General features: G+C 35.2%; 1 protein-coding gene and 1 long non-coding RNA gene across 4 annotated transcripts in view; both read right to left on the minus strand.

The window, feature by feature from the left end:
* LOC149069437 (uncharacterized) overlaps window positions 1–24,295 on the minus strand; it is a 529,602-nt gene that overhangs the window by 332,342 nt on the left and 172,965 nt on the right. The gene's annotated exons all lie outside the window — the stretch shown is intronic.
* LOC149069442 (echinoderm microtubule-associated protein-like 2) overlaps window positions 1–24,295 on the minus strand; it is a 168,762-nt gene that overhangs the window by 23,225 nt on the left and 121,242 nt on the right. For all 3 annotated transcript variants that reach the window (XM_089250078.1, XM_089250079.1, XM_089250076.1), the window contains 4 exons: window positions 21,886–21,987; window positions 21,551–21,655; window positions 9,176–9,310; window positions 7,799–7,898 (listed from right to left, as the gene is read on the minus strand). In XM_089250078.1, coding sequence (XP_089106204.1) covers window positions 7,799–7,898; window positions 9,176–9,310; window positions 21,551–21,655; window positions 21,886–21,987 — 442 coding nt within the window. The remainder of the gene's footprint in view (window positions 1–7,798; window positions 7,899–9,175; window positions 9,311–21,550; window positions 21,656–21,885; window positions 21,988–24,295) is intronic.

Genomic DNA, 24,295 nt, shown 5'->3' on the forward strand with positions numbered 1-24,295 from the left:
AGAACGGTCACTCATTGATCCACGGGTTCCTGTGGGTGCATACAAGTCACGAGAGAGCTGGAGTGCTACGCCTTGCTATAATCGACAAATGGCGATCTTCTTTGGCCGTCGTGGCTCTTGGACGACCTTGCCCAAGCTTTCTCTCGATGGATCCGGTATCCTGGAACTGTTTCCATAAGTTACACACAACGCTGGACGTTAATTTGAACTCTCTACAAATCTGGACTTGAGATTGGCCTGCTTCTAGCCTCCCCACAATTCACCACCTCATTCCATCATCTAAATGTTGGTGGTCACTCATTTTTACTGTTACAATTTTAAATTAACCGATGGACCTTATCATGCCTCCTCTCTAGTCATCCGTTGTCACTGCTGTCGTCCCGGTTCCTGTCATCGCTGGTCCATCGTTTGGCTTGGCGTCGATCGTCTCTTCAGACTGCCTGGTCGTCACCTCGGCTCTAGCCGTTACTTATGTTAAAATCTGGAAATTCTCTTGAAATCATTTCTCTCTCTCTCTTACTGTGTATCGATTGTACCGATTTCGCCAGATCAGAATCCTGGGTTGTTGCATATAATTTTGGGGGCTACCGCGGATCTGGTAATTGTGTGCAATCTGGTACATTTTTTGAGATAGAAAAATTTTTTCTCAAATTTTTTTTTATTGCAACTAAAATTCAAAAATTTCAAATTATGATTAGGATAGAAATAGATTTACAGTAAAATCTCCAAACAAAGGACACTAATGGGACCATCAAAATATGGCCCCTTTAGGGAGAGGTAGTTTTATTTCTGGAAAAAAACTAAAATTTGTGATTCATGTACATAGCATGTGAAATGATAAACCATTCTGTAACTGATTACCATAGTTACATAATTCATTATAATAAAATATATGATTACATTTTCATATTATATTATCAATATCTATATATAATTGATTTTCTGTCTCTGTGTGTGTGTGTTCTCTATACAAATCTACAATTTTAGATCGATCGTCGCCAAATTTTGCATATATACCAAATGGGACCTGACTTAAACGATAGGCTACTTTAAAATTTCGTCAGAGCAGGGCAAATGCCCCAAATAGGCAAAAAACAGTAGGGCAATAATGGTTTTTGGGCCTCAACAATCACTTTCGGAACGTTTACTTCGGTTACCGTGGTTCCCTAGCAATGCGTTTAAGACGTTTATATGCCTTTACAATGGTTTGTCACTTCTTCAACGCTGTCAGTATATGTATAATATTTATGCCTTTATAATGGTTTGCCACATTTTCAATTCTCCCAGTAATGAGATTTTTTGAATAGACGTCATAATCATCGCTTTTAGGGTGAGGAAAAGGGTGATCCTCATAGAAATCAGTGTTAAAATTGTCGATTTTACTATAGAAATGCAGAAATTTGGTGAGTTTTTCTGTCACACACACATTAATAATTTTAAAAATTGTATTAAATACTCGATTTTTAAAATACTGAGTTCGCTTAGAGATATACGAAGCCCAGGAGATTAAATATGAAGTAATTAGCAGGACCTATATATAGTTTCAAGTTGGATATCTATGCAATAACATTGATTTCAACTTCTTATTTATATCTTCTCAAGCATGAAAATTAATGTCTCCGTATTGTCTTTTAATATTCAACTGCATAAATTCATATAGTTTAGGGTGTTTTAAAATTAATTATGGGCCCGTAAAAATTACATCGAAAAAATTCCACAGCTTTAATTAAGCATTTTTTGAAGCAGAAACAGGCAGAGATGGATAACTTGAAGTTCAAAAGCGGGGGGGGGGGGGGGTCGAAATACCTAGCGCCCTTTAAAAAAAGTAAACAAATATATATTACTTTCTACGTTTCTTTAAATCTAGAATTTGTTTCTTTCATGGGTCGCGCAGGAAGTCGCCATATTGGTGAACTTAGGCACGGTTTGCATGTCCCTCAGAGAAAGAGGGAGATATCACGTGATCCAAAAAAGCCTCATTAAAGAAAACCCAGGCAATATCGGGTATTATAGCTAGTATGATTATATTTTGATATTATAATAATTGATTAATCGATCTTCAGCACTATTATTATGGTATTCTAAAATTCAGGCATGCAGTGCTCAGGTAGAACACAGCAAGAGAAATACTGATACAGACGAAGCTCCAGTTCACATTGGACCTTCAACTAGACCAGTGTTTCCCAAAGTGGGCAATATCAGTCCCTGGGGGTGATGGAATGATCCAAGGGGCAGTAGAAGCTATGAGTTTAGTATTGGATCCTATGGGTTGCTTGAGTTTGGAGGGTGATGAGAACAAAAAAATGATGGGGGGGGGGGGGACCCACGATGGAACAAAAAGTTTGGGAAACTATGAACTAGACCAGTGGTTCTCAACCGGGGGCCATATGGCCCCAGGTGGGCCACGGATGAAAATCTCGCAAAAGGGGAGCCACGGCTACTGATACGGGGGCCACGAAGAGAGAAAAAAAAGTTTATGAAATTAAATTTTTTTGTCACTCTGACTAAAAAAAATTAATTTCAAACAAAATGGGTGCATAGAATATCTTTTTAGCAATTTTCCCCCTATTCAAGTAATACTAACATGAGGAAGGAAATAAAAAAAAGTGTTGCATGTAATCTCGATGGTTTTACGACTCGATGGGGTGACAGTATGCCCTGACACAAACTATAGAATTTTAAGCAAAATGGAGTAACTGTAAAGACCAAAAATTGAGTGTGTTCAAAGGCTTTTCATTCAAAGAGGGCTGCCATAAAAAAAGCTGACAGAGATATATGTTGACCATTCATTGACATTCTTTTGAGTGCTGGTAGTAAATGTAATCCAAGAAGTAGATGGGTGAAAAATGAAAGCTTGTAAAAAAAAAAACTCATTGTTTTCATGCAATTACAGACGGATAGCCATCTAGTTTAGCACAAAGATATCTTCAGCAGGCACTGAGTGGGAATATATTTATAAAAATTGAATAAAGAACCCGCATAATTTAATTACTTTAAACTACATTGTGCGGTATAACTTAAGAAACTGTAAATGCATAAAATTACTGTTGTTTCAATCTCAAATGTTCATGTGCCATTCCTTTCAATTTAACAGGAAAATGTAATTTTGAACATATTTAAGACGGTCTTAACGTCATTTGGTTTGCTGATTGGTTTTTATAAGCAATCCAAGCAGATAATGTATTGGGACTTCCTCTAAGATCGACACCACATCTTTAAAGTTTTTTTAATCGATACTGTAAAGCTTCCTATTAACAGCCCTACTACTTAAGCCTGCTGCTGGCCTGCAACATCCCAAATAATTTCAATGAAATTTTCCTATCCTGCAAGAACAATATTGTGGACATTAGAAAAAAATTTCTAAAAGGGCGTATGACCACATTTAAAGCAATTTAAATCCGTTTATTTGAGACTCACTGCGTCTGCTGATTTCTCAGAAAAGTGCAATGAATTCTCACGTAAGTCTTCACTTTCAAATGTCCATAACCCGCGTCAATGCGTCTTTTTCTATTTGTCAACCTAAAATTTATGGTTTTTAGTGTTGATAATACGCATCCAAAACCAATTCACCGACGCGTTTTCACAATCTGCAAAAAAATGCATGGATTTGACAGCTGGAAATGATGTCTAAACGCCAAAGATTTGGAGTTCGAATTAAAATGAAAATGTCAAATAATTAAAATTGTGCTTCATATAAATGAAATACTTTAATATTGAAACCTATATATAGAGATTAATCGTGACCGTAGTCAAACGTCTCATAAATGTGAAATTTTGTCATAAAACTGAGAGTGAGCTTTGAATCCCCTTTTGCAAAAGTGAAATTTCGAGGCATTTACGCACAATCGAGCCCCTCCTGGCCATTTTCCTTTTTTTTTCTCCCCACCCTTTCTTCCTTTTGTTTCCTTCCAAAATTTACAAAAGTAAAAAAGATTAAAACTGTTTTCAGATTAAATTGCCGAAGTTCAATTACTTTAGCGCAAAAATGTCAGATTTTTTTTTGGGACCGGGGGGGGGGGGGGAGGGAAATACAGTCAAACCATATTATAATGAACTCCAAGAGACAGGAGAAATTACTGTGTAATAACAAAATTCCGTAACAAAGGAATTCCAGATTTTTATGTTGTTCCTATGTAAACTTATCCAGGGGATTAGAAAAGTTTTCGTTAAAATGATATTTTTCCCGTTATAACGGTATTCGTTAAAACGGGAGTCGACTGTATTTCGTTAGTCTTAGAGCAGCGATTCTCAACCTTTTCTGATTTGCTGAGCCCTTTTCAGTGTATAATTTCTATGTGGAGCCCTTTTTTCTATATTATTTATATCGCGGTACCCTTTAGGACTCTTTTTTTTCTTTTTTTTTTGTTTGTTTATCAAATTTATTTATTTATTTTATTATCCTCGAGTGGTCGCGGAGCCCCTGGGAAGTTTTGAGCACCGGTTGAGAGCAGCTGGTCATAGAGAAATACCTCCAACTAGAAAAAATATCCGAATCACGTGTACAACTCAGACATGTCATTTATGTTGTAAGGGGTTGTATAGTTATGAAATTTAAAAAAAAACTTTTTATATCGTCCCCGTCGGCCAAAAAACCCAAAGTTGTCTGTCTTTCCTGATGCCTAAAATAATTTCACGTTTCTAAGTGCAATAATCACCAAGATACGCAAATTCGAAAAATTGAGGAAATTTGAAAAAAAAACAGCGTTAAATGTGAGTAAAATGGTTTCCCCGCATCTAATGCTGTTTTTTTCCTCCAACTTTCTCAGAATATCTCAGGGAATATTGCACTTGTAAATGTTGAATTTTTTTGTTGGAGACAGGGATACAACTTTCCAACTGGGTTTTGGCACAGGGTGTCCATATAAAAAGTTAACATTTTTATTTTGATAATTATGCAACCCCTGGCAATATGAATGAAATATCTGTGTACTGCATATTATTCGGGTACTTTTTCCAACTGGAAGTATGCCTCAAGGACCAATGGTTCGCCAGTAAAATGTCATATGCCCTGTTACCTTTGCGCCCTGTATATTAAATATAGTGCAGACTGTTATGTGAAATATTGTGTTGTGTTTAAGCCAACTCACACGTTGCTTCGTCCGCCTGTGAGAGAGCGGCCACATTATGAACCAAAAAGCCACTTGAAGGTAGCTTGTCATCAAACGAAAAAATCATATTTTCACAGTTTCGAAATTGAAGTCAACAAACTGATAATTTTCTTATTTGAGAATCTGATTATTTATATTTTCCGATGGGCTTAAAATCCTGATAATGAATCATTATTATATTCGCACGAACAGTTTTGTCACTGCGTACATGATTTCTCTGGAATAAATGGTTCAAACTAATATTTAAAAATTTTTCACACGTTCATTTTTTTGAATTCATAGCAGGACTACAATATGAACCTATATCCTTAGTACATGTATTATTGTTGAAAATGATGTGAAAGGTCGAACTTTTCAATTGTGATTCATTTGTGTGGCTACTCCCTCATTACTACTTTTATCCGCATGAAGAGAATAAAATTAACAAAACTGCTTGCTAGCGCTTTTTGCCGTTTTATCATTCCAAGAATGCGTATTTTGGAAGCTACAACTGACATTTCTCAATGAAACCATAATCTTTTACACAAAAAAAACTAATTTGGAAATAATACAAATTTCATCCAGTACAATAACTTGATGACATTGTACCGTCTTCCAGCCCAGAGTTTACATTGATTAAAAATAATGTATTCTATTTTTTTTACTGTATTCTGTTCGTTTCGCTTTTTCGTTATTTTCATTAATAACGAATCAATGAAATTAAATTCAAAAATATTTACACTTCAGACAATTTTTGAATAACTATCTTCTAATGGGAAAACGGGGGAAGGGGGGGGGGTGGAAAGTTAGTCATGTTCGCAAGGGGGGGGGGCCACAGAAATGAGAAATGGTTGAAAGGGGGCCATGGACAAAAAAAGGTTGAGAACCACTGAACTAGACCTTTCCACAATATTTCCGAGTCCATTCTAATGGCTGAAGACATAGGCGCTGACGTACATTGTTGTTTAAAAAAAGATTGAAACATTTCTCTGAAAAAATTAATACCCTTTACATTTCTCTCAAAAATTAATATCCATATTAATTTACAATTATAATATTTACATTTCTATTAATATTTGCGAGCACCATTTCTTTTGGATGGAACCATCCCTTGTACTAGGGACTGCCGAGAACTTACATATCCCTCTAGCCATTAAGAGTGCTGACAACAGGTCTCTTCTGCTGTCCCCTATATCATCTTTTAAAGATTTTTTCCTCACCACTGCCCCTTTAATATACCCATCTATCATTTATACCCAAGAAAAGAAAGCATACATAACCTTCCCCCCCCCCCCTAAAGTTTGGGGAGCAGAAAAACTCCCTTTAAAATCAGCTTCAAAATTATTTTTCTCATACCGATATGCGTAATTTCCCCTCTCCCCCCCCCCCCCGACTCCAGGTCCAAAGTGGCTGTTATGTTGAAATCATTGTTCAGAGGTTTCTTGTAATGTTAAGTCTATGGGACATGTTAGGTTGTAACAAAATATGACAGTTGTTCGGAAATTACAGCTGTTCAGAAGTGGTCGTTATGAGGTTTTACTATATTTTGAATACAAAAATATGCAAGCAAAATACATGTGTGACTTAACACTATGATGGTTAAAATTTGACTCAATGTTGCCAATCTTACAAAACTATAATAAAGACAATAATTAAAAAATAAAAAGGAAGAAAACAAATAAAAATGATCCTGACAGTCCACAATAATTTTTTTTTCAATTGGAAGTTTGGTTTCAAAAAAGACTCTTCTATTGGATAGTGAGACTTACATGTATTCTAATTAATATTAAATTTACTATTATTGGTCAATTCCCCTCCGATGATCTACGATGCCTTGGCCATGCATTTGGAAGGGAAGTTTTTCTGTGGGTGGTTTGTAGAAATAGAAAAAAAAAAAGAGAGAGGGCGAAAAGAAAAAAGATCAGAAACAAGACAAATATTACCATGGAAGGGATGTGCAAAAGATGACACAAAACTGTAAAACTCAATTGCTTGCAGGTGGTATAGAATGGTCAAAGGATAGGCTTTCCAGTTTTGAAGAAGAGAAAAAAAAGGTGACCCTTCAAAGGGTCCCCCCTAAGTGGCCATTAAGTAAGAAGTGTTGAATGATGGAAGAAAACAAGTATTGTGTATGTTTTGTACAGTAGAACCTAGGTAATCCCAACCAATTGGGACCGACACCTGTTGGGATTAGCAAAAAGTTTGGATTACCAGGGTTTGTCTTTTAAACATGGTTTTTTTTTAAACTTTAATAATAGTGAATATCCTTACAGGTGGGATAAAAGTTGCAGACTAGATAATTTCGTTTTCCAATGGGCAAAACAATTGTGGGGAAATTACAGTGATTTTTTTACTTTCCAAAATCTTTGCTTCAGCCAATGGACCAAGTGGCTATAAAAAATATCAAACAGGGCTAACTCCATCACTTTGTGGTGACAATAAAAAACCAGATCTTTATTATAATTTCATCATGGGTGCATTTTCGATTTTATCTCAGTTGTGTCATCAATGGGAGCATACATTCTTCAAATTTTTATGATGCCCTACATCGGAATGTGCAGGCTAAAAAAGTAATACTAAATCTTTTTATTTAAATGTTTTTGTACAAATTTAATAAAAACCGTGGTGTTATTATTATAATTACACAATTATACAACATGTTCATAACATTAAAATGCACATATGTAATCAACAATACAAATTTTACATACCTCTTGCCCATACCAAAAGATTTCCATTTGAATCTCCAGTGATGAGTTCTCCTATCTCAGTGTAAGCCATACATAAAACATATCGTGGCTTCTCATTCTTCTGTAACGTTAAAAGTTTAATATCAGTACAAAACATTTTTCAAATTTGCGACTCAAGGCAGATAATCCTAAATAGCATGCATATGGGATGTAAAGTAACTATGCCCAAAGAGGAAAACTATACAGAAATGCATTAAATAGAAAAAGTAATCACTTAGTTATTTTAAAAGTGCCTACCATAATAAGTTATAGGTTTGCCAGCCTACAAGGCTCATAAGAAAAGGATTGCCAGCCTACAAGGCTCATAAGAAAAGGATTGCTTGAGAATTTGAGAGAATTTCTTTGATTGTAAAATATACCTTCTATAATTTTTGAAAATGGTTTGTGTACCATTCCCGATACTACAGCATGCGTACCGTAGGTTGGTCACCCCCTACTTCAGATGTTTGTTTTTTCTGTAATTAGAAAGCCATTTCAATTCGGTGGGTATATCAAGCTCATCAGCTTGCAAACAAATAAAGTACCTTCAAGTCACATGACTGATTCACTTTATCTTGAAGTTATGAATCAGAGAAAGGACAGGCACATGGACTATTAGATATTTATCATATGATTGCAAGAAAAATTTTACAACTTGAAAATTTCAGCTTTCTAACTACAGTCAAATTTCTTAAACTTAAATTTTCAATACCTCAAAGTGATATTCCTACAGCACCACAATTCGCAAATAAACCATGAAGTTTTGATATTAGTTCAACACCAACTCTGGCCATATTGTTATATTGCAATTTACTGCCATTAACCAGTTGGGTTGGAAATGAAGGTGTCAGCTATCGGTGTTCACCTCAAGCTCGTTAGGGGAAATGTTTGGTTATCTATATTCTTCCTCCGGTTTGAACCTGGGACCTGAAGGCAATTGTTCACAGTGGTACACAACCATCTTACCATCACGCTACTAGGGCACTCAAATTTTTGATACTAAATAAACCAAAATTATTTCAATTGCTTTGATGCCTACAAAGGCAGAATCTTGAACTGAGACAGTGACATACATAGGATTGACAGCCTTAGAACATTGACATACTTAGGAGGAGCACAAATGTTTTGAAGGGAAGCACTGCAAATTTCTTTCAGAGAAATTTTGAGTTAAAAACCATAAAAAAAAATTGAAATTAACATAAATTGATTAAAATAGCAAATAAAAGGTATACTCTTTCAATACTTTAATTTTTTTAATGAAAATATTTGAAATTTTGTCTTATATTTGGTTTCCACCCAAAATGCCTCCCTGTGTATGCCTATGATCATATAAATATCAAATTTTTAAGTATAAATTACCTCAAACAAACCAAGCTTCTTCCCTAATGTTCCACCTTCAGAGTCCCAGAAGTTGATATGGCTCTTTCCGATAGTAACTAAGGTGTGCTTGTCTATGGGATGGAAGTCTGCAACCAGCACAGTTTCTGCTGAACTCTGAGAGACAATTGAGAGATTCAATGTTTTTTCTTAACTTTACAAACATGTATGCATGGGTTATTTGGAAAACACCATGAAAAAGCAATAAATCAAAATAGCATGTCATGTTTACAATTTATCTAAACAGAAAAACAGTTTTGTATTTGACGCATTAATTATGCAAATAAATATAGTGATATTTTTGAAAATAAAGAAAATATCCAATATTTTTTTATATATATCTGATATTTTCCATACAATGGTCAACCGACTGTTTATTATAAATATTTTAAACATGATATAAATTAAAAATGAGAACATTTCACTTCACATTAATACTTCCTTTTGCTGTTCACACACACACTAATAAAAAATATTTTAAATCTCATCTCTTATGGCTGTTTTTGGGGGGGGGGGGGCCATGCTTGGCTTCTTAGAAATTTGGCTGGCGCCTAAATTCTATCTATCAACTACATACAAGTTTCTGTCCCAGCAGTGACAGAATTGCTGCATATCTGGCCCGCAGATTCTCTCATCGGATATTTTCATGTATAACCAATATTTTAATATGTATCTGATATTTTCTACATATATAAAAATATATTATGAGAATGGTTTGATATTTTCATTTTAGAAGGGTTTGATACTTTCAGTTGAGAAGGGTTTGGTATTTCCATTTGACGAGGGTTTGATATTTCCATTTGACAAGGGTTTGATATTTCCATTTGACAAGGGTTTGATATTTCCATTTGACAAGGGTTTGATATTTCCATTTGACAAGGGTTTGGCATTTTCAGTTGGGAAGGGTTTGACATTTTCAGTTGAGCAGCGTTTGATATTTCTATTTGACAAGGGTTTGATATTTTCATTTTAACCCTATCGACGGCTCAGGGTCGAACACAAAACCTCTTCAAAAAAAGCTACTTATTTTCACAAAATCTTTTCAAAATGACCACAGGGTCACGTGATTCTAGAATGCTTTCCCCCCAGTATGTGACAATGGGTATTTGGCATGTATGATAAGCCGTCGAGAGGGGGCTGAACCGAAGTGACAGGCTGGTAACGCCCGGTGATTGACCCTTTCTTCCCGGAAATGTACTTTCTCCTTTCATTCTCCAAAGTTTTTCTATTTTCCGAACTAAATAAAAAACACATAAAGGCGGGATATACTCAAAATTTTGAACGAAATTATTGTAGCGTGTTTATAGATGCTCAGCATTCTATGGTAAATAACTCTATCAATATAGATTAGCTTTAACAGGCAATAAAATTTACTTGCTTTCGCTTGTGAAATATTGATATGATTAACTTAGTAACGAAATGTCACAGCGTACTAAAAAGAAATTACTAATCCATCCACTAGGTATTTGAAAATGTCCCAATATTTTCAAGTTGAACACTATAAATATTCTGAATCTCGAGAAGCATTCTATATATATGCCCCTTAATATTTTAATTGTATTTCTTAAATTTGCAAGTGTTGAAGTATGTTCTCGCGATTTTGAGGTTCACCTAAAATGTGAATTATTTTTGAAAATCGAAAAGCTTTTTCGTAAATAATGTGCGTTGATTAAATCAGTGTTGTTGGAATTACTACTATTCGAGGCAAGGCATTGTAACAACTGATATTTGTCAGTTGATACAAATCTATTCGAGCAAAACTACAGCTACTTCCCAACCTTGGAACATCATTAAATAATTAATTTATCAAAACTTTCGGGTATAAAACTGCTTCTCAATGCTTTACTCACATTCTTTTTGAATATTCATTTCTTTTTTTCCATGATATCTTATGATCGTGGAATTAATTTCAAAAATGAGCGTAGGTTTAGTGAGATTGAATACGCATATTAGATATACAGTCATTTGCATCGGAATATAATAAAAGAATTCTCTCTGAAATATTTAAATTTGGTGCATTAAATCACCTTACAAAAAAAAAAATACATGAAAACACACAGTGACATACTGAGAAAAAGTTTAAATACACAAATACTCGAAGTAAATAAAGTCTCTGGAATTCAAAACGTGAAAGAAAGTTGTAACTAGAGCCCGGATGAAACATGCACTAAAAATAAAGTTGAATTACACCATGAAATAAAAATACCCGATCTTTTTCAAAAAATTAGAACACCCTAGAAATTTACGAGAGCAGTTCATAAAGAGCTCAAGTTGGAAAGCTCAAATTAAGGGTATGGTTGTAATTTACATTTTCATCTTTCCACCTATGTGACTTGCTGCAGCAATTAAGTAATAGCTTAGAAAGAGTCAAAATCATGATAGAAAATGCAATTTCTTTCTCCATACCATACGTTTCATCAACTGGAATCAAAAGGTAGAGAGCCTAACGTTCACACCTCCATCCAGAGATGTCTTCTAATCCATTGGCCTCTATTTTTTGTTTCCACTAAAGACTTCGTTTGAAGATGAAAAACGCAGATAGTATCAAGAATTCGCCAATGTGTATCAATCCTCATCGATGGCTTCGTGATATCTGATGATTGTACCTGATACTAATGTTATCAAGAGATTGCGGACTCGGGATAAAATAAATAAATTAATAAAAACTGATCAATTACAAACCGCTATCGGGGAGCCGATAGCGAAGATGGGATTTATAGCTGAGGCCCGATTCGGGTCTGTGCCGGACACTCATAAATTGAATGTCTTGATGCATAAAATCCATGGCCAAGACCAAAGATGGCCACAGTACAAATACAATGTATTCGTACGATATCAGCACGCGTCCCCCCCCCCCCACGCAGTCCTAGCAAATACATGCGTAATTATGCGTTTTTCAGAAATTTACCGTTTTTCTACCCGTATTGCGAACATTGAATGATTGTAGGTTTGCATACATAATGAGGAAAGATATGAAACACTTATTCGATCGAGTTGATGTAAATTTGCATGAAAATATTCATGTAATACAGTAATAGGTTTTAAGCCAATTGTTCTAATTTTCTCAAACAGCTTTCGGAGTGTTCCAATTTTTTGAAACAAAGAGGAAAAAATTAATTTGGTATTTTACGACGCATTTAATCTACTTTATGAAAATTTTTTGCCACCGATATGCTCAAGATACGAAAGCTCATATGATATGATCATGATAAAAAAGGAAACTCGTAAATTTCTGGGTGTTCTAATTTTTTTGGAAAGGATGTATATATGCGAAAAATTGAAACCATCGTCGAAGAATCCCGAATTATGGCATCAAAAATGAAAAATACACGCAAAATTGAAAAAAAAAAAATTATGTATGCATTTGAAAGAGATAAAAAATGAATTGGAATGTTCCAACAAATCAAAAAAAGAAGCAAAAACACTCATATTATAATGCCGAAATATGCATAAAATATAAAAATATGTGCCTTAAAAATGCGTTAATATGCCTGCCCTAAAGGCTCAGAATATGTGGGGGGGGAAGGGGTATTGAAAAATATACGTATAATTAAAATATATATATTTATTTATTTATATATGTAATTTTAATGATATGATATGTATAATATGAAATTTCCCTAAGAGAAAATACACCCAGGAAAAAAAAAAGAAAAAATCGTCCATTTCGGAATTCAGAAATAAGTCAGAAATGAAAAATATGCTAAAAAAAGAAAACGCATTTATAGTGCAAAAATATGCATTTAAAAATTTCCAGAAATATGCCTCAAAATGAACAATAGTCAATGGTGAAATACTTTATTTAAAAAAAAATTGAGTTATCTGATTATATCGAGCGAAAAACTGAATGAGGGGAAGTTATTTTACTCGAGAATCAAGTAATAGTTTGGTATTTTTTATTTTTGTGAAAAATGGCATGGAATCCAAGGAAATGACTGAATTCGAATTTAAAAAATAGCAGATCACATGGGCGGAGATACGGGGAGGTGGCATGGGGTGCACTTCGCTCCTCCCCCCCCCCAACGTCAAAGGTTAAGTCGACTAGTCTAATGTATATGTGTATAGATATCATCATCACCTTGCTCCCACAGCAATACTGACCGCGCCCCCCAGACTTCCAAGTTTATCTCCGCCTAAGGCAGATAATCTTATCACAAGAGAGATTTCTGCATATTTTCCAGGAAGTTTACATTCCTCAACTTTTTTTGGGGATCGCGAATCTTTACAAAGAAAACTATTAGTGACATCACAAAGGAGAAAAAACAGGACATTCCATCTTTGCATCAACCATTTTGTCAAAAAAAAAGGGGTTTGCCAACTTGGCTCGGCATTTATTTGATACAATACAAGTTCCTTTTCTGAGAAAAAGCGTTCGCTAGTTCTCTCCCTCTTTCATTTTGGATTTATTTTTGTTGCACCATGGTCATTTTGTGCACACTTATCTGTTGTACCTACTGTGGGTACTAGAAGAATAGCCAGTTTTAAGAAGTCCGATAAAACAGCTGTTGTATTGGCACACAATAGACAATTGAAAGTACAACAGAGATGAGATTTTTTTTTAAACTCAAGCACCTGTTATTTTGCTGTATTTACGAGTCTGAATTTACTGGTTCGCAAGTAAAATGACATGCACCCTGTATAAGAATATCTTAATGCTAGGGGGGCTCTGCCCCCCTTGCCGCTTTGGCGGCCAACCCCCCCCCCCTTCCCAACATATCTTGTTTATGTCGTCCCACTTCATCAGCGTGCTATGGAAAAGGACACGTGAAAGCATCAGCTTACTGAATTTTAAGATAATAAAGCAACAAAAAACAAATGTGATTCATCAAGTAACCCCGAAAAACTTCTCCACGAGGGTCCCCAGACTCCAATTCGCTGAATTTTAGTGAGGGACCCAGACTGGATTCATCTCGGGCTTCCGCTGTTGCAAAATTGCACGGAAAATAATTATATTCATCCATGGTCCCCAAAATTAATCCTGTCAATTTCCACACGAGGCCCCCGACAGGCTCGTCATTGGGGGGTTATATATATACATATATTCAGTACATGTCCTTTGCCCCCCCCCCCGGAAAAAGTTGAAATGACGGCCCTGGTCACCGACCTCGAAGCTTTTCCGACGTCCACAGCTGCGAGTGCCACGACAAATTTTCATTTGTATTAATTTTACCAACGAATAAAACCCATCGCCCCCAACAAAATACGTCGGACCCAGAAGATAATAAGATTCATCCTGGGCCCCCAAAATGAAACGGGGTCCCCGACTCGGAAGCTTATCGGGTATACCCTGTGAGGGCCATGGAAAATATTCATTTGTATTCATTTTACCAACGAATAAAATCCAGCGCCCCACGCAATCACTCCGGACCGAATTCCGGACTGGAAATATCTTCAGCTTCCGCTATCGGAAATTTTTCAGTTTTAAAGCAGCAAGAAAACAATGAGGTCCATCAAGGGCCTCTGGAAATTAAACCTTTTAACTTCCCCATGAAGGTACATATGCAATGTACCAAGGTACCAAGACCCCGTATGTTGGGAGCACCGGTGATTTATGTATATTATACAATGTCGGCATGACCCCCACAAGGGCAGGGCTGACAGGGGCTGGAACGATTCTTATCACTTTTTGATTTTTCACACTATAAATTAACCACAGAGGGGCCCGTGAAAAAGCTGGTTTGGGGCCCGCTATCTCTCCCATCCTAGGGGTCCCTACTGTAGGAAGTGGGAGCCTCTCGGTACGTACACATAAATTAGTCCCGATGGGGGGCATGCAAGAGTTGGTCCCGATATGCAAGAGTTAAATGAAAACTTGAACCAAAATTGTAACCGACTTTCGTAACCCAAAAACGTAACAGATTTTCGTTACATAAAATCATCACTAATTTCTGTTGCTTAGAAACAGGCCCTTTTCGAGTTTGGGATGTTATATTATAGAGTAGATAATAATAATTCAAAGCAAAAAATATCGAAAACCCTTTAGAACGTTGTTCAACGGACGGCTTTTGAAACGACGCAACGTACCAACGAGAACGACGGGGGGCAAAGCATATTCACTCAATGTGTGTGTGTGTGTATATATATATATATACCATTTTTAGTGTATTTTCAAAAGCCGGGAGGGGCAACGCCCCCCCCCCCCCAAATGACGGTCCTGCTCAAGAGGTTAACGAAGCCACGCTGGAGATTTTTTTTCCATGAGATGCTTCAATAATTTGGTGACAATTTCAGTAGAACATTAAATTGCCCAAGAATCATAGTACATAAAACAAATGATATATAGAACATTCGTTAAAAAATATACACGAACACACCCTAACCCAGCGGTTCTTAAATTTTTTTTTCACTCACGGAGCCCCGTGGGCCTTTCATTTTAATTGATTTATCATATTTTGTTTATTCATTTCATTTTCCTCGACCGGTCGCAGAGCCCTGGAAAATGCATACGGAGCACCAGTTGAGAACCGCTGCCCTAACCAAGCTACTAACGAGTGAATTAGCACAAATATAATTAGTAATAACTGGAGGAAGAACTAATAACTAGTTCTCTTAGCACAAGCTGTAGTTTTCTGCGTGGATGATGAATGAATTATTGGATTCGGAATAAACCTCAGAACAAAGGGTTAAATTTCATAGGTTTCAATATATATTCATAGATACGAATAATAAATATTTTTGTCAAATCAATTAACAATCTCTAATTTACTGGTAAAAACTTTCCTTTTCTTTCTTTCTTTTTTTCAACTACAATGTGGGTATTTGCGCCCTTTTCAAACCAAGTAATCCTTCTTTTCTCAATAAGCTATTCTTCTTTTCAAACATTGATAAGTTTGGGGAGGAGAGGACTGCATTGTTGCAGGAAGGGGCAGTTTGACGACACTGTGTACCTGTCACTAACCGTACAATGAGATGGGGGAAGGAACTGGTTCCTGGCGAACGCATTTATGAGTTCGAGCCGAAATGACGGTAGTTGTCTTCGGACTCATATATGAGTTCAGGCCGAAATGACGGTAGTTGTCTTCGAACTCATATATGAGTCTTCACCGTTTAGAAGGTTAAAAGAGTTTGATATTTTCAGTTGAGAAGGGTTTGATATTTTCAGTTGAGAAGGGTTTGATATTTCTATTTGACAAGGTTTTGATATTTTCATTGGAAAAGGTTTTGATATTTTCATTGGAAAAGGTTTTGATATTTTCATTGGAAAAGGTTTTGATATTTTCATTGGAAAAGGTTTTGATATTTTCATTGGAAAAGGTTTTGATATTTTCATTGGAAAAGGTTTTGATATTTTCATTGGAAAAGGTTTTGATATTTTCATTGGAAAAGGTTTTGATATTTTCATTGGAAAAGGTTTTGATATTTTCATTGGAAAAGGTTTTGATATTTTCATTGGAAAAGGTTTTGATATTTTCATTGGAAAAGGTTTTGATATTTTCATTGGAAAAGGTTTTGATATTTTCATTGGAAAAGGTTTTGATATTTTCATTGGAAAAGGTTTTGATATTTTCATTGGAAAAGGTTTTGATATTTTCATTGGAAAAGGTTTTGATATTTTCATTGGAAAAGGTTTTGATATTTTCATTGGAAAAGGTTTTGATATTTTCATTGGAAAAGGTTTTGATATTTTCATTGGAAAAGGTTTTGATATTTTCATTGGGTTTTGATATTTTCATTGGAAAAGGTTTTGATATTTTCATTGGAAAAGGTTTTGATATTTTCATTGGAAAAGGTTTTGATATTTTCATTGGAAAAGGTTTTGATATTTTCATTGGAAAAGGTTTTGATATTTTCATTGGAAAAGGTTTTGATATTTTCATTTGACAAGAGTTAGATATTTTTAGCCTCATATTTTCATTTGAGAATGGTTTGATATTTTCAGTTCAAATACCAAATCATTTTCAACTGAAAATATCAAATCATTCTCAACTGAAAATAACAAATCATTCTCAAATGAAAATATGAGACTGAAAATATCAAACCATTTCAGACTGTGAATACAACATCTATTTTTGAACAAATCTATTCATTTACTGATTAACCAATTTCTGATCGAAAAATTCAAAGAATTCATGTGTAAATTCATTGATTTTTAAATCATGAAAATATACAATATAATACATACTAACACATTTAATATATATTTCCAACTGAAAATATCAAAAATATCAGACATGATATTTTGAAAATAAATATTGGATATATACCTCAATGATGATCATCAACAACCACCATTTTCAATCCACTGCTGGATGAAGGTCTCCGAATTTTTTCATTTTGCTCTGTTTGGTGCTTTAGCCATCCAGTTGACTCCAGCCACTTTTCTGATCTTGATCGAACTTGCGTGGGGACGCCTTCAAGGACGTTTAACACCACAGGGGTACAAGTCTAGAATACTTATGGTGCAATATATATCCAGCCCATTTCCATTTTAGACGTTTAATTCTTTCCATAATATTATATACCTTTGTGTGGTTCCTTATCCAAGTGATTACTTTTCTGTCTCTCCTTGTGATGCCTAGCATATATCTTTTCATGCTCCTTTGTGTTGTCTGTAGCCTTTGTATCATCTTGCTTTTGAGTGTCCATGTTTCAGCTCCATAAGTCAGTTCTGGTAGCACACACTGGTTGAACACTTTTCTTTTGTCATAATGGCATGTGACTCTTCAGCATTTTAGTTTTTGCCAAAAGTGCTCTATCCAATCCTGATCCTTCTGTTTATTTCATTAATGATTCCATTATCCCAGGTATACATAGCTTTCTACTTCTTCTATCTGTGTTATTGAGCAAGATTGTCCTCTTCAACACAAAGGGATTGAACATAACTATAGTCTTTTGCAGATTCATTTTCAAGCTCACATGAATACTTGCCTTCGCCAGTTCTTGTATCATTTCTTTTTTGTAGTTCGTCTGGATTACTGCTGATGGTAACAATGTAGTAATAGTAATGTAGGTATAAATAAAAATATCCATCTCACACATTGTCAAGTTAAACTGTTTTTCCTCCACTTTAACTACAACTACAGGATTTTGTTGACTTATGACAACGTTTTTAAAGACAATTGGTGATGACCTGTATTTTACAGTAATCGGGTTGTTTGAATGTTTTTTCCATCAAATTTTTGTTTACTGTGATTTGTAGCAACCTTTTATTTCTCCACCCTTTACCCCCTTTTTGCAGTAATTAGCAAATTTGTCATAAATTGCATTTTTGGGCTGCAAATGAGTTATATCCTGTATTAAGGATTGCAATTCCCCGCATTTTCCTTGATGAGGTATAATGAACCTAAGTAAAGGTACAATTTTTATTTGTGAATCCATATGGATATGTCACTATAATATCAATAACAATTGATTAATTTTCCCTCCAGTTAGAATTTAATTATCAAATCTGTTTGTGGACCACCTCCGCCATTGACAGACCATCTCTGCTCCACAGACCATAGGATGAGAAACACTGATTTAGCCTATAACAGGGATCTCACAGAAGTTACGTAAAATGAGCATAATCCTAGTACAAACCTCTTTTTTTGACTATTGTTAAGAGGAGACAGTGTAGCATGCCCCCTCCAATGCAGGGGTGGCCCATGGATCATGGACCCGTTGGACGCTATGAAATTTTTTGCTGCTATATTTTAGGCAACATCTTTTTAAACATAGAAATACCTCAGGTAAGCGTGACCATATGTCCTGCTTTGAACATTGTCACATAATCATTGTACCCTTGTTGTTCTACACATTTTCGCTCTAGTAGAATATGGTTCAGAGGGGATCGAGTTGAAGGAGGACAAAAATTTATGGAAGAAATTCACACAAAATAATTTTTTTAAGCACTTTAAAACCATTATTATTTTTTTTTCAAGGACTGTGCGAATCGTGGTTTAGCAGAGCTAGCCAAAAAAAGTGTTGGAGGTTGAGTACAATAGTTTCATGGGCTTCAACAATGGGTTTCGGAATGTTTACTTTAGTTATAAAACAATGTGTTTCAGACCCGTTTATCCCTTTATATGACCCATATAAAGGGATCAATCAATATTTTCGATAAGTTCTTGTCCAGTTATGGGATAATGACCAATATATATTTTTCATTTTAATATTAGATGGTGCACTTCTGTTTACTTGATTCGCAATTTCCCAATGTAGGTATCTAGCTGCTCCTTGGAGAAAGTTTATACAGATTTGTGAATTTTATTGAATTTTTATTTATCAATATTTTTTTCCTCCTTGTGTAATATATAATTTATTTTTATGTGCCTTTTAATTTCCCAACATAGTTATTTTTGCCCCTTGGAGAAATATTATATTGACTTTTTATGTACCAAAAAAAGTATTTTTTATGTCCTTTCCTAAATTAAAAAATTCATGTTTGAGTAAATTATGATTTGTATTCATTGTTCAAATTTTGATTTTATATGAATTAATATATAAAACCTAAACTCAATGGGATTGTGAACCCACGCATTCTCGCATGTTTGTTTTTCTATGGCTGGCGAAATCATTTCCATTAGCTCCTTGTATGCCTCTTTGGACAGGGCTGTAACTAGGATTTTTGCCGTCCCACCAATTTAAAATTTGATAACTCCATAATGGTGTTCCTTATTTCGACCGGAAATTTGCCACATCCCAAATTTTTCTGCCCCCCAGTTCTGGATCTACTTTTAACATTCTATAAAATTCCATAGGTTTTGTATCACTTTCCTACAGTTCTTGCCACCACAAACAGCCTGCTATGCAGGTTCCTTTCAATGTAGATATGGACCCAATGCTTTTTTTTTTTGTAGAAATAGAACATAACGATAGCCTATATCCTTCCTGGGCGATGCACGGTATGAAATGAATGAGCCTTCTAAAATCCCTTGAACTTTCCATATTTAACGTAACGAAAAATAAAATGTGAAAAAAAATTTATGTAGCGCACACACACACACGGAATAACAACAAAGAAAAAATCCCGCAAGGCTGGGGGAAGTGGTGGCAGGAAAATAGGAAGAGCACACTGGTACTAAGGCGGAAAATCTGCAAGTTCGCTGCAAAAAAAAATCGGCCCATTGGCGGATGCCAATCGTATAATCGTTCCATATCGTTGGAATTTTGTCCAGATAGCTCGTGACTCGCTCGCCCAGTAATCGCTCCGTGTGGGGAGGGCCCAAGTGTTTCTGGTACTTCAATTTTGCAATTATAGGAGATGTCTCATTGATATTTTATCTGCCTACATTTTACGAACTTTAATTTCCTTCTGCTATTTTTAGGTTATTCTATTCTTGCAGACGCCTACGAGTTTGTTGTAATTGAAAGTAACCTTCAGACATACTGCACATTTTAAGAGTTAATCATCAGTGTACAGGTGTATTACCAACATGTGCCAGGATGTAGGGTTCGATTGTTGTCATGAATTGAATATGCATTGACAACGTGATTCACTTCTTGTGCATTATGATTGGATAAACTAGTCATTTCAGAAATGGTATGATACATTAGATTATTGACAGGCTATTTTTAACTCAAGAGTTGGTTAAACTCGATTCTGTGCTTGACAGTGGATGAAAAAAAGTATTTTGAAAGAAATTAATGTGCAAACTCTCACAAAGACAAAAATTGCCATAAAGTAAGGGCTTCAAAAAATTACACTGAGTCTTCTAATCAAAGATCAGCAAAAGATAATTTCTATGGCAAGTGGTTCCAGCAGTATTCCACCATCCTGAAAATATTTCAGAGAAGCGAGATTTGTGTGAAATGTTATCCTACACCAATTCCATGGAATCTTATATTTATCAAAATGTTGTGATGAAGCAAACAAAAATTAGTGATTTTTATGGAAATCATCAATAAAGGTTAATGACTAACTCATTTTTATTACCCACACTTTTTCTATTGTCTCTCGCATTTATGAACTAATTATCAAGTTCATACGGTTGGAAAAATGAGCGCCAACTGTATTATGATATGAAATTAAAATTAATTACATTTAGGCTCAAACCACCGGATATTTTGTAAATTTTGCTTCTTATTTGCTAATGACAGCCTGATTGAAGTTTTAAGCCTGTACAAGGTTACACCAGATGACTCAAGTTATAAAATTGAAAAACAACCCCAGACATGAAAATCATATGAATGTAATGAACAGAGAAATTCATGTAGCAACTTTCAAATACAGCAATACTCCAAAGTTACGCTGTACAGGCAATAATTGTGTAATCCCCTAATTTAATTATTTTATAGGAAAGACACTTTGTAATTATTATTGATTAGGTGAACTGACAACTAGTTGCCACCGAGAATTGAACCTTGATCCTCTCACAAGCTGAGTAAGTGTGCTGCTAATATACCATGAGAGACACCAAACATAATCAGTTTACTTACTTTTGTTTCTGTAATTTTGCATCCCCGTTCACCTTTCTGCCAATCCCACAGAGATAATGTATGCTCTGTAGATTCATCTACCACACTAAGTAAGGTACCACCATCCTATATGAGGGAGAGAAAAAAAGGCTGATTTGCGATTTAAATATTTAGTAATTTTAATGAGTCAATGCATTGAAAAAAAATATCAGCATTTAAAGAAAATAAAAATTTCATAACAATGACTTAATAAACTTCAAATAGGTCTGGGAGGAAGGGGGGGGGGTGTGTTAAGAAAATCAAAAAATGTGATTCTTTAAATCTGCACAAAACTCATTTCACTTAATGTAACTTACTGCATGCGAAAAAGCAACGCAACAGACAGCTTTTTCAAAATCCCCAGCTCCAATAATATGAAGTGTATTCAAACTCACAGAATCCCATACTCGCACGTGAGGCTAAGAAACATAGAGAAAAACAGTGAATGCACTATATAACATGAAACTAAACATTAAAAATAAATTAGAATCTCAGCAGAAAAAAATACCAATTGTTGGTTTGCTGCAAATATCATTAACCTGCTCCCTCCGCCCCAACTTATTATTTTCCTCAGAATAGTCATTAGATATTGTGTGATATGTTGGTTATTTTGCCATGCTAACTACAGACTGTCATGGCCAATAGCATATCCAGAATTTTTATCTCGCAGAATATTTTAATGAGGAAAAAGGGAGGGGGGGCGGGGTTAGCTCCTCCTCCCACTGAATATGCTGGTGATCATGGCTTTTCATAGCTAATTAAACCAAGATAAACAGTCAAGCAAGATTTTAGAACAAGATAAAACAGTTAAAGGGATAAAACGTACAGGGATGAATTGCAATCAAAGCCAGTAAAGCATAGCACTGTGGTTTCACCATGATTGCTAAAATTGCCTTCATCTCTCAGTGACCACAACAGTTCATGTCAAGTTTTCTTAGCTTAACTGCATTTTTCTAAAACTAACAAGAAAGTTCCTGAAAAAACTGAATTTAAACATATACAGGGGTGGGAAGTGATAAAGTCCATTTCGGAGCAGCAAAATTCAGGATTCTGAGCAGTTTTGGAGCAGTAAAATACAGGATTGGGAGCAGATATTTATAAATTGGAGCAGGGAAATTACCAAGAATATTTTCGTTAACCCTCACCCCTTTTCAAAATAAAACAACTGCACTGTCTTTTGTTATCAAACATCTTTTCATCAGCTTGTTTTTTGTTTCAAGCTTTTGACACCTTGTTTGAAAGAGCGGCTGTCATAAAATTTTTCACACCAGTCTAAGATGATTTTTGCTTCCTGAGGGCACTAACTGTCTGGAACTGCAGCACTTCGAATGGGCTAAAAATTTTATGTAAGTTTTCAATTTTTTCATACTCGGACAGAAATTGTTGCAAAATGGGAGAGAATTTAGGAAGAATCAATATGACGTTTGGCGATTAAGCACTCATTATTTGGCGATTCGACACTCGTTATTTGGTGATTTCACGCTCGTTATTTGGCAAAGTTTCTAAATTAGCATTCGTAATTCGGCAGAAATGCACTTTTTACTCCCACAATGAAAATTTTTTTCACAAAACATCGGGATTTGACGTAATGAAGATCGACTACAGTAATTTCTGCTGCTTCCAGTGGCAGAAATGTTTTTTAAACGCCAACTGTGTGACTCGCATTTGCGCTTTAAAGCTGAAAGACCATTGCAAACCATCTTCAGTTGCATGATCACGGATATTATCGGGGTTTCGCGATGGAAAGGCCGATAGTTTAAATAAGGCATACAGTGGAATAAAACACGCTCTTAGAAAGAATTTTTTCACGGCAAGCAGGAACAAAAATTTTTTGGCGTCCTTTCCGAAATTCCGGACATACTGAAACAAAATTCGTTATTTGGCGCAGAAAAATACGAAAATACACTATTGGCTCAGGATGGCGCAAGATGTTAATTTTGGCGCAGTGTGGCACAGAGTTCCTACCCCTGCATATAGTCAGCACTTTCAACCACAAGTCATTAAGTTCAGTTTTGAGATTTCATCAGTTTTGAACTTTTTATTCATTATGAATAGAGCCCTAAAAGGCACCAAAAATGATCAAAATAAGCAGGCAAATAGGCATTTATAATTGATAGAAGAAAGGATAAATAACTAAATGCTTAGATATTAAGTGTTCAAAAAATGGCTAAAAATTGGTTGTATTTACTGCGTCCACTGTTCCAATTATAGCTCATAATAGCTGCATTATTTTCAAAATTAAATTGATTTTATGTCAAAATAAAGTGTTTGTAGTCTCTGATTATGTTAATCCCAGAGCCATCATTACCAGATGTGGTGCCTGTAAAGAAAATGATTATGGGGATCCTTTGAGTTATGAGTGATTCTCATTTATTTGTTGAATTGTTTGGAAAAATTAATGAATTAAGTTGAATTATTATTGGAAAACTCAATCATTTTTATAATTGAAACACAGCTACCATGCTTTACTGTTGTAAAAAAAATAAAAAAATTTTTATTCATAATACCACATACAGTATGTGGACATGTACTTTATGGGTAGGGCCCAGTGTGGTTGCACCTGTAACACAGCCCTTAGGGAATCTCTGGTCAATTCAATAGAATGACCTAAAATAACTTGCCATGGTTGTTTGTAGTACTGGTGTAAAAAATAAAATAAAATAGGCCCCAATTACAATATGGGCAAAGGACCAGAGCCCTCTCAACTCTTGCACGGCTTGGGAGAGC

The sequence above is a fragment of the Pholcus phalangioides genome, unplaced genomic scaffold (assembly GCF_987345545.1).
Source record: "Pholcus phalangioides strain wild (caught in Gottingen) unplaced genomic scaffold, Ppha-v1.0 ptg000022l_1, whole genome shotgun sequence".
Lineage (NCBI taxonomy): Eukaryota > Metazoa > Arthropoda > Arachnida > Araneae > Pholcidae > Pholcus > Pholcus phalangioides.